Genomic DNA, 17,206 nt, shown 5'->3' on the forward strand with positions numbered 1-17,206 from the left:
GAATTGAAAGATGGATATGCAAGATAGCCTGTCAGTAATGAAGGGTATACCCTAAAGTTGCACATGATGATGATTAATTCTTTCGTTTGTGATAACAGAAAGGTCTAAATCAGTAAGTCTAGAGTAACAATGAAAATTTGTTTTGGTATATAATATTAAGCCGATCAAACCTTAGAAATATATCTTAAACAATAAAACAACCGGCACCTTAATGTACTTTACTAGCAACACAGCCGCAGATTATCCAGGCTACATATTCTAGAGAAATTCACCCAGTCCTCCGTAAATTCCAAGGCGACATTTATACTGATTACTTCTTTATCGCTTTTTAAATGGCGGAATATTGCGGCTTATGTTTTATGATTCGAGCAATAAAGGACAGACAATAGAGCTGAACTACGAGCGAAGACTGGAGAGATAAAGGTGGGAGGAAGAAAGCAAGACGCCAAGTAATATAAGTTGAAGTTTTACAGCGGAAAACATTGGCCGTAAAAATTCTAGGCGGTCTTAATTGAAAAAACGGCAAGGATATAAATTAATATAAAGTTATAGTGACGGTATTATATTATAAGGTCGTAACAGCAGTTGCTATGGATGAAATTATCGTCAAATCTGAACCGTTGAACGTGTGTAAAACTTTCACGGAGAATAACTGTCTAATGAAAAATTATTATTTATATGCCCATAGAGTATAAAAATTAATGTGGTAGTAAATATCCTCATAATCTATGGATTATAGTTATTAAAACTACACGATGTATTATAACCACAAATGTATAGTTATGGCATATAATAGTAGTAATTTTATCACTGCAAGTAATGATTATTTAAGACCGAGATGACCTAGATGTGATAAAGCCAGGAAATAGAACCGAAATAAAAAAATCAGCAAAATAACAAATTCTACGGAACTGATAGATATTTTCTAATAATATTTATAGTAACTGTAATAAACTATAAACTAATAATTTTAACTAGTTAACAAATCAGCTATTGTTCTAGGTTGGTTATAAGTTTACTTAAGACGCTCCAAAGGATCCAGGAGATTCCTTGCAATAAGATTGAACCACGACATTATATAACAAGCGGGTACAAAATGACAACAACATTGCCAAATTAGAATATGCTAAACAAGAAGTTAAAGATTAATTAAGTATTTTAATAAATTTCTTATTTTAAATTAATTAAAGGAAAAGGTCAAACTGTTATGATAAACTTCTCTATATGAAACAAAATGTGTCTAATGCTTGTGGTACCGTGGCACTAATACATTGCATAGCTAATAATGCTGATAGGCTACAGTTAGCCAATGGAACGTTTAAGAAAATATTATGGTGCGTCCAGACCTGAGGGAGTCGAGTGCGAGAGGAGCGCGAGACAACCCACGGAGCCTCGTTGCTATCCGTTCCCTATCGGTTTTTCAACGGCCGAGAGAGATCAAAGACAGCTCGCAGCCAAGTCTGGACGTGTTTTTGGTAGGCTCGCTCGACTGCGAGATATTAGCTTTTTTCGTTTTCCTGTTATTACCGATTCTGAACCGTCCTAGAACTGTGATGCGTATGCGCAGAAGGAAATATGAAGACATTATTTCATTTGCGCATGTGCTGCAGAGTTCTAGGACGGTTCAGAATCGGTAATAACAGGAAAACGAAAAAAGCTATTAGCTCTGATATTATAGTGCATATTGAAATGGAGACTTTCAGGAAGATCAGCTGAAATTAATCGATTTATATAAAGAAAAACCAATATTATGGAATCCAAAAGATAAAGAATATATTAAAAAAAACACGATGCGTGAGTAGATATGTGAATAAAACTTGGGAAAAATGTAAAAAAAGTATTTCTTTACTGGCAACATACAAGAAGGAGATTATTATAGGAAGTTTAATTATTATTGAATCTTGTTACCTAGTAAATTAAATATACAGGGTGAGCCAACGATAAAGTTCATTATTTTATTTGTTTTGAGAGTTATTAAAAAGTGTTTTAGAATTATTAAAAAAATTGAAAAACTGTAGAGAAGGTTAACATACACATTTTAAAATTATTATAGAGTATACAGGGTGATTCAAAATAGTGTTACGGATATAACATGGTTTTTTAAATGTAATACATTATTAGCCGACCATACCAATAGGTATGGTAGGGTATTAGGATCGGCAAAAAAAAGTTTTTTAATTTCACTCAAAATGAGTTACTTGGGTCATAAATGACCTAAATACAAAATATTTTCATGGTGTCTGTCTGTCTGTCTGTCCGTCTGTAACACGATAACTCAAAAACCGCTGAACCGATTTTAACCAAATTTCGCACAAAAATACTGTGTCACCCGAGAATCTGGCCATTAGTTTTTGGTGGGGGTGGTGGGTTGGTAAGGGGGCATGGGAGGGGGTTAAACATTTCAAAAAATCGTAACTCCAAAATTACAGTAGCTAGCGAAACGCGGTTTTCAAATTAAGATTAGGAATAATATTTGCAACAAAATTTGTAATAACATTAAAATCAGTCAGAGTCGCAGTTTTTGAGATATTAACATATTTTAGTATGGGCGACTATACGTGCCCCCCGGCGCAATTTTTTTATTATTTTTACATTCTGCGTAAAATTTTATAACTTTTTATTTATGTATAATGCGAGGTATAATGTTATATACCTAAAACTAATAGTTTTTGTAATATTTCAATTTGCTTAAACAAAAAATGTTAGATTTCAGAGTCGTAAAAAATTGTCATTAATGCTATTGTTTCTGAAGTTGGAGTGCTAAAATTTGTTAGGATAGTTTTATAGGGACGAAGAAAAAGATATAGGTAAAGATATTTGAGTAAGATGCTACAGTGTGTTCAACATATATTTATGAATTTCGACTATTTAAAATTAAATAATCTCAAATCTTTTAAATGGAACGCCGTATATGTATTATCATTTTTAATAGAATTTACAAATTTTGCGTCACTGGCACTTTTTACCGTACCGAAATCTATTTCTTTAAACAAATTGAATTATTACAAAATCGATTATTTTAGATATATATAATATGATATGCAAAAAAAGTTACCGAATTGCACGTAGAATAAAATAAAAAATAGGGTATTCCCATTAAAACATACCGCGTGTCAGAGTGTTATTTTTTCTCGAATAAAGTAAGCAAATACCGATGGTCCCATTTAAAAATCACATGTTGTAGCAATTTCGTGAAACCGGAAGTGGCCGAAAACAATTGAATATGTCAATCAATCCTAATTTATGTTATATACTAGCATACCAAATCTCGTTTTTTTTATCTGAAAAAAATAAAAAAGTTATAGGGGTGAGCCACTTTTGAGACGCACCCGGTATATCCGTAACACTTTTTGAAGTACCCTGTATACTCTACAGTAATTTTGAAATGTGCTTCCTAACCTTTCCTATAACTATGCTATTTAATTGTCTCGAAACAAATGAAGGGTAAAAGGGGAAAAAATTGACGATGAATAAAATAGGATGAACCAAATATCATGTCATCACAAAAATTTATTACTTATGCGTTATTATTTGCTGCAAGTTTTTCTTCGGACATGTTTACACAAACCGGTCACCTTTCACTATGATCCAACTCGCTTGTCTCGCGGCAGGCTTGCGTCAAAAAATGGATAGAAAATGTCTTGCTCTCGTCTCGCACTCGTCTTGCTCTTACCTCGCTCTTGTCTCGCTCTTGTCTTGCTCTCGTCTCGCACTCGACTCCTCAGATCTGGACGCACCATTAGAAGATTCGATTAACTTAAATCCCGAAGAAAGAAGTGATTTCGAAGAAGAGAAGATGCTTTGCAAAGTTAATAATAATTCAGAGGCCTACAAGTTAATTGCAGCTCATCAGGAGCTCGTCATGGAAGGACAAACTAAAGTAACTCCTGATGATCATTTTGTAGCTTTTGTAGAAAAGGAGGGAAATTTGTACGAATTAGATGGTAGAAAAGAATTTCCAATAAACCATGAACCAACAAATGCAGATACTATCAGATAGATAGATAAAGGAATTCAGAAGATGTTTATTTTACTATTATGGATTTTTATTGGCATTTTTTTGTCCGTCAGGCAAATTTGTTTATTAAAAAATGTCTATACCTATGTGGCGGATTCATCTCTTCAAAAAATCCTATATGGATATTTTGCCACTGCAAGAAAATCTACAAAATAAAATAGTTATTTTTTGTAAACAATTCTGCGTTAACCCAAACGGAAACTACTTGTCAGAAGTTAGGTTTACAGATACACAAATTTGCCTAACGAACAAAAAAATGCTTAACGTTTCGGAAAGTTTATCTCTTTCAGTCGTCGGAAGCAAAAAAATACATAGAATAAAGAAAAAAACTATTTAAAATATTTAAATTCAACTATTCAAGAACACGTTAGTTTTTTAAAACAGATATGTCTACAAAAACCGTTGACGTTCTCTTAAAATGACATTATATCAGTTCAACTTCAAAATTAACAATTCGATGGCCTAGTGCTGATAGGTCGTAACCCACAAAAAAATGAAAATTGAGATTTTTGCGCCAAACTTAATTTAACATGCATTTCTATGTATTGCCAAAATCTTATAACCCAAATCGAATTCTAAAACGCTCATTTCCGCCATTTCTAACAAATCTTAACCCGTGTCTGTCATTTATTTTAATTCTAAATTGTCGTATACCTAATATATAATACCACAATTCCGTCTAGATTGCAAAGTGTGAGTTGTGGGTGCTTAAATTGGTCTATAAATCAGAAACAAAATAGGCAAGTAAATGTTTTTTTTATACATAGGTGTTTAAAAAGTGTTTTTTTAATCATATTTTAATATAAAATAGGTGAATTACTTTTTTTTAATAATAAGCTCTCCAAAACTAAGTGTGGTTTACGATATATTTGAACCTCTGCTATGTGTTTAATCCGGTATTTTGTGGGTTACTTCCACTTCCTTTTTTAATATAGGTATAATAAAAAAATATTATTTTCCGAAAATCATTCAGAAATATTGATATTTTTGATGACATTTTTAATCGAAAAACTCAATATTCCTGTTATCTAGTCCTTGCTAGGTAATAACGGACAATAACAGTACGGAAAATAATATTGATTGTTGATATTGTACCGTACGGAAATACGGCTATTCAAAGACTGAAAAATGACTTAATTATTGATTTATTTCAAATCATTTTCGATTTTTGGAAACATAGTATGTATACCTCGTAGGAAATTCCATATTCACGGACTCCCGTATTGCCAGTCTCGGCAGTAGAGGTAGAAGGCCGATTCTGCATCAGGAGCAGGAGCAGAGCGCACGGCGCATGCGCGAGGAGTAGGGGTACAGCGCAGGCGCGAGGAGGAGGGACACGGCGTAGGCGCGAGGAGGAGGGGAGCTGTCAAATGTCAAACGTCATATGTCAAACGTCAAACGTCAAACTTGTCATCTGTCAAACGTCAAACGTCATATGTCAAACGTCAAACGTCAAACTTGTCATCTGTCAAACGTCAAACGTCATATGTCAAACGTCAAACTTGTCTTACGTCATCTGTCAAACCTGTCAAACGTCAAATGTCAAACCTGTCTTACGTCATCTGTCAAACCTGTCTTACGTCATATGTCAAACGTCAAACGTCAAACCTGTCTTACGTCATATGTCAAACGTCAAACCTGTCAAACGTCAAATGTCAAACCTGTCATCTGTCAAACGTCAAATGTCATATGTCAAACGTCAAACCTGTCTTACGTCATCTGTCAAATGTCATCTGTCAAACATATCTTACGTCAAACGTCAAATGTCAAACGTCAATCTGTCCTACGTCATATCTGTTATATACAAGGTGTTAATGAAAAACAAACGCTTTACATCATAGATTGTTTTTTCACACCCGGTATATATTCCAAAAAAAAAAATTTCCATGTTTTTTAACACAGATGATGATAATTTTGACGTTTGACGATTGAGTTTTAATTAATAATGCCTTTTGGGTATTCATAAATAATAATAATATTTATTTAAACGGTAAAAAATAAATCAAACTTGGTTCAAAATCAATGATGAAAGAGAGAGCGATGTGAACAAGGCAATGGTTTACAGTAAAATGATCTAATACTTCAATCTTTACGGCTTCCTCTCATGATGTCATGCTTTTGTTTTTCTAGAAGATGAATTATTGTGATAAATATTTAAGTAAAATAAAATAAATCAAACTTGGTGAAAAATACATTGTGCAACATTTATTCCTTATCGGAGTTTGCGGTCGGTATTATTTTTAATCAGCCTTGGCGGTTTCCGGTATGATGACTATGATGTGACGCATTTGTTTTTCTAGAATTTTTCCAACATTGTGCAATTCTCCTTATCAGTTTGCGGTTTTCCGGTCTAGCATTGTACCCAGCAAACAACTCGCAATTCACATCAGTCTCTACCTACCTCTCGTTGAAAATAGTCGATCCACCGCGCCGTATAAAAATAAAAAAATGTTTCTATGCAGTGTTTGTGGGAAATTGTTTTCCTATAAGAGGAATTTGACAAGACATACGAAGATTTGTAATGGTGAGTTTTTATTTTATTTTTATATTGTGCAATATTAAATGTTTTTTCTATTTTTTAGCCGATCAAATCAAAAATGCCACGCCCCAAACCGGCGTGAACGACAGTGCTGGCCCCAGTAAACGTAAGTAAATATTTTTATTTTATATTCTGGCTTTAAAACGCTTTTTTTTAGATACGTGCGAGAAATGTTTGAAATCCTTTAACAGAAAGGATAATTTAAAACAACACCGCAGGATTTGCAAAGGAGCCATCAACGGTGAGTTATTATTTTATTTTTTTATTTTATATTAAATGGTTTTTTCTATTTTATTTTAGTCAATCTGCCTGAAACAAAAAATTTAGAGACGGTATCCCTGAAAAGAACAAGCTCTCCTACTAACAGTAAGTAATTATTTGTTTTTTCATTACTTTTAAATTAATTAACTATTTAATTATTTTTTTTAACATATTTTTCTATTATTTTTTAAATTTTTCCATTATTTTTAAATTAATTAACTATTTAATTATTTTTTTAACATATTTTTCTATTATTTTTTTAACTTTTTCCATTATTTTTAAATTAATTAACTATTTAATTATTTTTAATATATTCAACTATTATTTTTAACTTTTTTTCAATTATTTAAACTAATTAACTATTTAACATATATTTCTATTTTTTTTTTTTTTTTTTTGTAACAGAAAGGATCTATTTTATATTAAATATTTTTTTTTTTTTATTTTAGTCAATCAGGCAGAGTCAGAGTCTTCGGTGCCAAAGAGAGCTAGACTTGGTTTCAATAACGGTAAGTTATTATTATTTTTTTATACACCTTTTAAATTAAAACGTATATTTTTTTTTTAGAACACTTGGTAATGCAGGAGGAAGGTGTTTACTTAGTTAATACCTCTTACAAAAACCGAATTGCTACATACCGACTTTTATCGAAAAAAGATCCTATCAGCGTTAATGATTTTTTAGCTAATCTCCGCGAAAAAATCATTTCGCTGGTAAGATGCCAAATCGAAAGGTTTGGCAATGTGAAAGTCGGTATGGAGCTTTTCGGGCGTTTCCTCCTGCAGACAAAGGAGGTGCAAGAGACCAAGTCCTTTGGCTCGCGTTTCAGGGAGGCAAGTCAGGGCACCGATTTGGAGGAGTTGTTTGATCAGTTCACCACTATCATTAAGCGGAGATTCCAGGAGTTCAATGAAAAAGATAGTGGTAAGTATATAATTTTTTCTGATTTTCACCATACTAATTATTTTTTTCGTATACATTAGGTTGGACTCTTCAGCAACTCCTTCACGTAGATGTAAGGGTAAATAAAATCAACCCACTAAAAGCCTCATCTTATATACCATTACCGAAGGAAATAGAAGCGAAAAGGGCTGTGTTGAACATACAAAACACTGACCAGAAATGTTTTGTATGGTCGGTTTTAGCCGCCTTTCACCCAGTTCCCCGAACTCAGAACGCCAACCGAGTCCAGAATTATCAATCTTTCGAGCAGGAATTGGATGTGTCAGGTATAGATTTTCCGATATCTTTGAAACAGGTGTCAAAATTCGAACAACTTAATAATATTTCTATTAATGTTTATGGACTCGAGAAGGGTTATAAACATGATAGGAATATTATTGAAGTTGTTGGTCCTTTGTATTTTACTAGATCTCATAAGGCAGATAGACATGTGAATTTGTTATTAATCAGTGATGATTCTGGAAATAATCATTATTGTTTAATAAGAAATATGTCTCGCCTAATCTCACAGCAACTTTCAGGCAAACAACATTCAAAATTCTTATGCGATGGTTGCTTGGTTTATTTTTCTTCAGATATTAAATTAGAAAATCATCAAAAATACGATTGTGGTCATGTTGTAGTTGAAACTCCTTCGGATAATTTAAAGAAAAATAAATATGGTGAAAACATTCCCGAGAATATCCTTAAATTTACGAATTTCGAACGAAAATTAAAAGTACCTTTTGTTGTATACGCTGATTTTGAAACTATTTTGGAACCTATACAAACAGAGCAAAACGAGCTGGATCCTGAAATTTCCTATACGGTGAAAACACACCAACACGTTCCTTATTCTTTTGCCTATTACATAAATTCGATTTTGATAATTCTCAGTCGATTTTCAAGACTTTTAGAGGACCTGATGCACATAAAGTTTTCATAGATTGGTTAGAGACTGATTGTAAATCAATCTACAATCGATTTATGAAAAATATTGTATCCATGTCTCCTCTCAGTAGCGTACAAGAAGCTGAGTTTTATCAGATGACGCATTGTCATATTTGCGAAAGACCGTTTAATGTGGAAGATGACAGAGTAAGGGACCACTGTCATCTGACAGGAAAATATCGAGGTGCGGCTCACTTCTGTTTGTAATCTAAATTTTAAAGTACCTAATTTCATTCCTGTGTTCTTCCACAATATGTCAAATTTTGACAGCCATCTTTTTATAAAAGAATTGGCTGTGGAGGAAGAACGATTGGACGTCATTCCCCAAAACAAAGAAAGATATATTTCTTTTACAAAATATATTATGGTGGGGGATGACGACAACAAACAGGAAAAGCGACAACAAAAGTTATTTTTAAAATTAAGATTTTTGGACAGTTTCCGCTTTATGGCATCAAGCCTGGATAATATAATAATAAGGATAAAATAATAATATAAATAATAATAATAAGTCAAAATTTAACATCACAGCAGTGTCGCGAGGTTAGAAAGTATTTCCCTAACGAAGAAGAATTTAAGGTTATTCGTATGAAGGGTGTTTTCCCATATTCGTACGTAAATTCCTTTTCCAAATTAGACGATACCAAGCTTCCACCCATTGATGGTTTCTATAACGAACTTAGAAAAGAAGCCATCAAACAAGGAGATTACGAGCGTGCATTGAACGTATGGAATTTATTTAAATGTCAAACTTTAGGCGAATATTCAGATATATATTTAAAATCCGACGTACTATTATTAACTGATGTTTTTGAGAATTTTAGAGAGGTGTGTCTACAAACATACGGTCTAGATCCTTGTCAATACTTCACCGCACCATCTCTGTCCTTTGACGCGGCCTTGAAAACTACATCTATCGAGCTGGAATTATTGACAGATCTAGACATGATACATTTCTTTAAACACGGGATTCGCGGCGGTGTCAGTCAATGTAGTGTTAGAAAAGCTATCGCGAATAACAAATTTATGTCTATATACGACGCTTCCAAACCTACTTCCTACATTATGTACTTGGATGCTACCAATTTATATGGTGCAGCCATGTCGCAATATCTACCAACAGGTAACTTTACGTGGCTAACAGAAGAAGAAATTTCAAACTTAAATTTTATGAATATCGATAAAAATTCTAATATAGGTTATGTTTTTGAAGTCGATTTAGAGTATCCGGAGCATTTACATGATTTACACAACGAATTACCCTTTTGCCCAGAGTCCGTTCAACCAGAGGGATCTAAAGTTTCAAAATTAATCCCCAATTTTAATTCTAAAGTTAGATATGTAATTCATTATCAAAATTTACAACAAGCGTTGAACCATGGTCTGAAACTTGCCAAAATTCATCGCATTTTATCATTTAATCAATCTCCCTGGTTGAAAACCTACATTGATCTAAATACAGCAAAGCGTAATAACGCTGAAAATAAGTTTGAAAAAGATTTTTTCAAACTTATGAATAACGCTGTATTTGGAAAGACAATGGAGAACGTGGAGAAACGGGTAAATATTAAGTTAGTTACCCACTGGGAAAATATTGGTAGAAAGCTAGGGGCAGAAGCGTACATTTCCAAACCGCATTTTAAAGACTTGACGATTTTTAGCGAGAATTTAGTCGCAATACATATGGCTAAACAGAAAATCGTATATAATAAACCTATTTACGTAGGTTTTTCAATTTTGGAAATTTCCAAAACTATTATGTATGATTTTTTGTATAGTTATATTAAACCAAAGTACGGTAATAAAGCCTCACTGCTCTACACTGACACCGATTCTCTAATTTTACAAATTCAAACCGACAATTTTTATGATGACATGCGCGAAAATTTGGATAGATTCGATACGTCAAATTACTCGCAAAACAATCCACACGATATTCCTGTAAATTCGTCTGTGTTGGGCCGTATGAAGGATGAATATGCAGGAAAAATTTTGTGGGAGTTTTATGGAACTGGGGCTAAAGCATATTGTGTAAATGTGGATGGTGAGTTAACGAAAAAGGCTAAAGGCGTGCCTGACTACATCACCAAACAAGATATTAGTTTGGATGATTATAAAAACACGGTCGATGTAGCAGGTACGAAAATCTATCGCTCGATGAACACTTTCCGTTCACATTTACACAATATGTATGTAGAGCTAAAAAATAAGATAGTCTTATCCTACGCGGACGATTAAGAGATTTCTTATTCCCAATTCCGAGTACACGCTCGCATGGGGCCATAAAGATCTAGGAAAATATAGGGATGAAATATCGGAAAATCTATAGGCTGAAACCAATGGCAGCTATTTTTTACTTCTATTTCCTTCGATATTTTTTTTTATTTATTTATTTATTTATTTATTAATATTTAGTTACTTTCATGTTTAAGAGGATGGGTTAATTTTATTTTTGTATTTTTAGTGTATTCTATTTAGAGTATTATATCCAATATATTTTATCTTACTATATTTAACATGTTTATATTGTATACAAATTTAGGCGTTTTATACTATGTCTACTGTTTGATTTAAGCTTTTCAATAGTTGCATTCAAATTTAGTAATTTTTCCTAACATAAATAATTATTTTTATTATATATTTATTTTACACATGTATTTAACAGTAATACTGAAAAACATTTTTTCAAACTTTTTATATTGTTCAAGACTGATTTTATAAAAAAAAAATGATTTAGAGTATTCTAAATAAAACAATTTTTTTTCATTTCACTGTGTATTTATTTTTCCACATTTCTCTCATCTAGTAAATTATAAAAATAGGTAAACAGTATTTAAATAACAATATACAATCATCCTCCCAATCAATATAAGTTTTCCATTTCCTATCTTGAATTATCAGCACTTTCACTTCTTCTTCAAAAGCATAAGTTATGTTTAAATGCCCATCAATTTCTATAGATTTATCACACCAACCACTATTAACGTTTTCATCAACAAAGTCCAGAAACGTTGAAAACCTTCATATGACATTTGAATCTTCTTCTTCTCCTTGTTTGTACTTTGGAAAATAATTTGCTTTTCTGCCAGGTTCTCGGAAATGTTTAATGCTACATTAATTATTGGTTCTAATACACTTGATTTATCCATAACGATTTGATGATGAGAGCGATGTGAACAAGACAATGGTTTACAGTAAAATGAGCTAATATATAATGTACAGGCTAATAAGTAAAAAAAAATACTAGATATTAATAGATTTAAATTTATTGTGTTAACAGGTTTATAATATAATCATATAATATATGAACATTATTTACAGTACAAGAACATATTTCTAGTCTATGATAATTACAATTATTACTGTATGATTGTTCTAATTTCGGCACAGGTCCAGAAGTAAATTCCAAGTTCACTATACAGGGTGGATCAAGATTCATTTCGTTGTATGTGCACAGCAGAAATTCCTTTTTAATAGATCCTTTAACGAAAACCATATCGACACCTTCCAATTCCTCCTGTATTATGTTATACATCGCCTTATAGGGTAAATACCCTGAATTATAAGGGATTCCATGAACATTGTGAAATATATAATTTATCGTCTTCTTATGGTGTATCGGCAGATGGTTGTAACAAATCTTCGGTTTAAACGTATAGGTTTTCATTTCTTTTCCATCGTATATGGATAATTCCTTAACCTCAAATTCGGGGATGGGAAATCCTTGTACGTCTATAACAACGAACTTCATCGTATCAATGTCTTGCAGCAACTGATTAAATTAGCGTTCTAACATGTCCTGATAAAGGTAAATATTCCATGACTCGATCGTATATGATGATACAAAATGCTGGGTGTTTTCTGGGAAATTTTCCGAACTCTCAAATTCTAGCTTTACATCTATCACATTACTTTTCAGAGCCTCGTTTTGTTTTGAACAATCAATTACAAATAGGGCTCGACTGGCAAAAGCGGTAAAATCTAGCAAAGGTTCGCTATTGATCTTTCCCAAATACGATTTTTGAAAATCCGTATACATGGAATAGGCTTTAGTAAACTGTCTGGTTTTGAAATTTAAATCTAGGGATTCATATGGGTAGGCCTTCGAATTTAGATAAAGCTTGACATCTGTAATTTTCAAATTATCGAAATATGTGCCATCAGCTTTATAATTATCTTTTCGATCTTCTTGGAAGAATACAATAACATATCTCGCTCGTTCAGATGCTGCCTTCACTGTCCATACATCTTTTCTCGCTTGTCGTAGAGCAGGTAGTTCATGAATTTCCCATTTCCTAAATCCAACAAATATCGGTTTGTCCTTGGAAATCGCTTCAAACAATTTTAATTTCACAGAATCGTTCGGGTAGATATGTTTTACTCTTAACTCGATATTCAAAATGGTGATGTCTGCTTTCTTGTTTCCCTCTGAATTAACATAACAATTATCATCTTTTTTGGCACGTACAAGCTTTAATTTCTGCGTTCCCATAATTGCGCTAGTATAATCGGAGAAGACGTTCAATAGGAAATTCAATGGTATTAGGAGACTGAAATTATCCGTTTCTGGCTCATATGATTTCACAGTACCGTTCGGCCAATTCCATCCCGCCACATCAAGGGCAGTACTTTCATTTTGATTGAGACACAAAAGACTTTTAACGGTACTTATAAGCCCTGGATCTCGTACTTTATCGATTACTTTTCCATTCAATTCATACGTTATCGATTCAAATAGAAATGCTCCAACGTTATTTGTCAGGGAACATTTTCCTGTTTTCACAACTGTCGATACTTCTTCCAAAAATTTGGCCTCAATGTATAATTCAGCCTGGCTAATATCCATAAACACATCCTGTTGATTAATAACAATTTCTATCTCATCGCTGTTCTTAAATGATTTGGTAAACGGGTGATACGTATGCCATTCTTCTCGAGCAATGGATTCATCTACGTTGACCGGTTGGAATATTTGTAGTTTTTCTGATACGGAGTCCATATTTACTGATAATATGGTGAAGCTGAAGTATGCTCTTGGACGTGAGCGTCTGCTTTGGTGTACAAGTACTAACTGATTGATTGCTCTGTGATCTGGTATTTAAATAGTAAGGTTTAAAAAGTTAAACCCATTCTTTTTAAGCTCCAAACGTATAACAATGTCTTCACCTCTAAAGTTGACCGGTCTTGATTCCTGATCTAATATATCCAATGTAATGTTATCAATAAAATTTCTATTTACTGGAAGGTAGATTAGATTCCTGGGTTCGATAATTATACTATAGCCAGGATCTACGCTAGGACTAAACTCGTACAGTGTATGAGATGGATTATTAATGTAATACGATCCAGATATGATATTGCATTCGATACGTATTGTTACCACAGGAAAAATTTCCACAGGTATATCTGATTTGTGCAATTTGTTGGCAGCTAAAACTTGCGGTGAAAATCCTAATATTTTTCCAATACTATCTTCAGGTTGAAAATCTATATCGTAGATACACTTTATTTCACACTTTAGTGTATTATTATTAGGGTGTAACTTTATAACGGTTTTACTCTTCGAACTTAGCTCTTTTTGCAAATACTCTTCAATGTCGGTAATCTCGTAAGATCCTGTTGGAATTTCAATTATTTGCTTTATACCGTCTACAGAATAATGAAACTTATTTCGACCTGGTTCGATATTCGGTATTGAATTCCAGGTACTGAGAGAGATCAGAGCTAGAGAATAACTGTATCTAGAATCGAGTTCTATTGGAGGATTAATGTCCACGCTTAAACAGCTAGAACGACCTTTCAGTGTGAATGTCTGGAGACATGACTGAGCGTGAAATTAAAACACATGTTCTTTTATAACTATTTATTATTATAGAGAAAGGACAATGCAAGATGACCACAATTATAAGTATTATATGTTTGATACTGGTCGTAATTATAATATATTTTACATTTCTTGAAATATCGAACAATTTCTTTTGGTGGGTTTAAATTTCCAAAACTATCAAAATACACAACTTTATCCCTTGTTTTTCTATATGCTACCCAATGAGTTCCATCTCCTTCAATCTCGTCCAAATTTACAACACCACACACTCGTTCGTTCTAGGGTGTTTGTGGTAGAGCATTTCTGCATAAATACTCCTCTGAAGTTGACAATTTTTAATTTCTTTACATATTTCTGTATATCTAGGTTAGACAAAGGTCGATTGGGTAGCTTTATTGGTAGTTTTTGGCGATTGCTTCTGAAGAAATAATCCATATCCTGTCTTGTGTTTGGCAAGGTATAATCCGCTTCCTCTTTTTACCCAACGCAATGGCTTCCATGGTTTCGTTATGTCGTTGAGATTCCTTTAATTTATCTCTTGCCGCTCGGCTATCTTGAACAGCTTTAGCGACAGAAGCAGCGCCTCCGGTAAGAGCTCCCCCAAAGCACTTAGGCCTGCGAAGAGCGGAATAAGAGGTAAAATTCCTCCGACTTTAGGTACTGGGATAACTCTAGGTACTTCTTTAACTTTTTTCTTCCACCAGCTTGTTTAACACTCATGCGAGCTGCTCTCAGTGCTAGTTTAATATTATCCTTGAGGGTGCCATTACCATAATGTTTAATATGTCTCTTCACTTTTATTAACAATAAAAGATTTGAAGGGTTTTCGTTTAGCACCCATACCAAGCTTTCGTTTTGTTTTCATTGCGTTTGTAACAAAGCCACGCAGCACTTTTTTCTCCGATATTAGAATCCAAAGCTTTAACTCTTTCCCCACGCTTTTTCCTCCAACACTTTATCGGCTTGATGTCGTCGATTCAAATCCTTTTCTTTCGAGTATGCGATATCGTGCTCCTTACACGCTCGATCTAATTCGTTTATGCCTGGATCTCCTCTAGCTAATCGTTTAGCAAGCTTTGTTCCCGGACCACAATACTGGTAACCAGGTAAATGAAATTCAAATGGTAATTTATTGATAGCCCTATTTAAGAGACCTTTACCCTTTGACGTTCTCATTACAACTGAAGACGTGATCGAATAAACATCGTATATATGTGAAAAAAAATGAGAAAAGTTAAACAGAAAATCGATATTGATGTTTGTAATTTCGATATCGCACAGGGTGATGCTAGAAATCGACATAGCGATCTATTACCAAATACTATAAGGGCTATAATCTGTGGCCCCAGTAATTCAGGAAAAACGAATGTGATGTTAAGTCTTTTAACAGATCCAAACGGACTTCGGTTTGAGAACGTATATGTTTACTCAAAGTCTCTATTTCAAGACAAATACACATTTTTGCAACAGGTTTTGGATCGTATTAAAGGTGTTAATTACTACGGATACAGCGATAACGATAGTGTATTGGATCCCGTAAACGCCAAACCCGACTCTGTCTTCATATTCGATGATGTAGCTTGTGAGAAACAAGATAAAATTAGAAACTATTTTTGTATGGGTCGTCACAATGCAATCGACTCGTTTTACCTCTGTCAGACCTATTCAAAGATCCCTAAACAATTGGTTCGAGATAATGCTAATATGTTGATACTTTTCAAGCAAGATGATACTAATCTTAGGCATGTGTATGATGATCACGTAAATACAGACATGTCGATAAACATGTTTAAGGATATATGTTCTGAATGTTGGAAAGACAAATATGGATTTCTTGTTATTGTTAAAGACTGTGATATTCACAAAGGCCGTTACCGAAGCAGATTTAATACCTATATAATACCATAAACATAGTTTAATGGTTAGTATGTAAGAGTCCTTGATCGAGGATACACCTAGTATCAGACGATCCGATTGCAACAGACCTGATTGAAACAGACCTGATTGAAACAGACCCGGTTGGAACAGACCTGATTGAAACAGACCTGATTGAAACAGACCCGATTGGAACAGACCTGATTGAACGGACCTGATTGAACGGACCTGATTGGAACGGCCCTGATTGAAACAGATCGGGTTCGAAATGCCTAAAATATTAACAAAAGATGAGCGAGAAGTTCAGAGAAAGATTATAAATGCTGCTAGACATATACGAAAAAAACATCTAGCCTTGAAATTAGAACGTGATGAGGGAGATGAAACTCTAAATAGAATATTGGGACCTATAACTATACCCTTAAATAAACTCGCAGACAGAACAATAAAGAACAAGGAAGAGGAAATTGTAAAGATGGAAAAGATAACACCACCATCATCGATAAAGAAACAGCCGAAACCTGAACGCAGTTCTCAAAAGTATGTTGAATTCCAGCCGACTGAAATGATTGCGGAGAAGTCTGGAAACAGTGATAATGATGATGATGATAATGTTTTTATGGAAGTACAATCACTACAAGCATTTAAAGATGCTAACGAAGATCTTCAAAAATCAATTCTAGAACAAACTGAAGTGTACAAGAGCTACTTGGATCAGTATCCAAAAATAGCACATGAATTTATCGATAAGTACTTTATAGATTCCGATGAAATAGATCATACGTATGGTTT

General features: G+C 33.5%; 2 protein-coding genes across 6 annotated transcripts in view; one reads left to right on the forward strand and one right to left on the reverse strand.

The window, feature by feature from the left end:
- The window catches only part of LOC115884406 (tyrosine-protein phosphatase Lar), a 693,925-nt gene that overhangs the window by 520,904 nt on the left and 155,815 nt on the right, over window positions 1-17,206 (reverse strand). The window lies entirely within an intron of this gene.
- Window positions 6,048-8,901, forward strand: LOC115884408. Its single transcript, XM_030902971.1, has 7 exons — window positions 6,048-6,542; window positions 6,601-6,663; window positions 6,715-6,798; window positions 6,858-6,923; window positions 7,268-7,327; window positions 7,387-7,743; window positions 7,803-8,901. The coding sequence occupies exons 1-7, from the start codon at window positions 6,467-6,469 to the stop codon at window positions 8,705-8,707; spliced, it is 1,611 nt and encodes a 536-aa protein (XP_030758831.1). The 5' UTR covers window positions 6,048-6,466; the 3' UTR covers window positions 8,708-8,901.

This window comes from Sitophilus oryzae, unplaced genomic scaffold (genome assembly GCF_002938485.1).
Source record: "Sitophilus oryzae breed Bouriz unplaced genomic scaffold, Soryzae_2.0 scaffold_246_pilon_pilon, whole genome shotgun sequence".
Taxonomy (NCBI): domain Eukaryota; kingdom Metazoa; phylum Arthropoda; class Insecta; order Coleoptera; family Curculionidae; genus Sitophilus; species Sitophilus oryzae.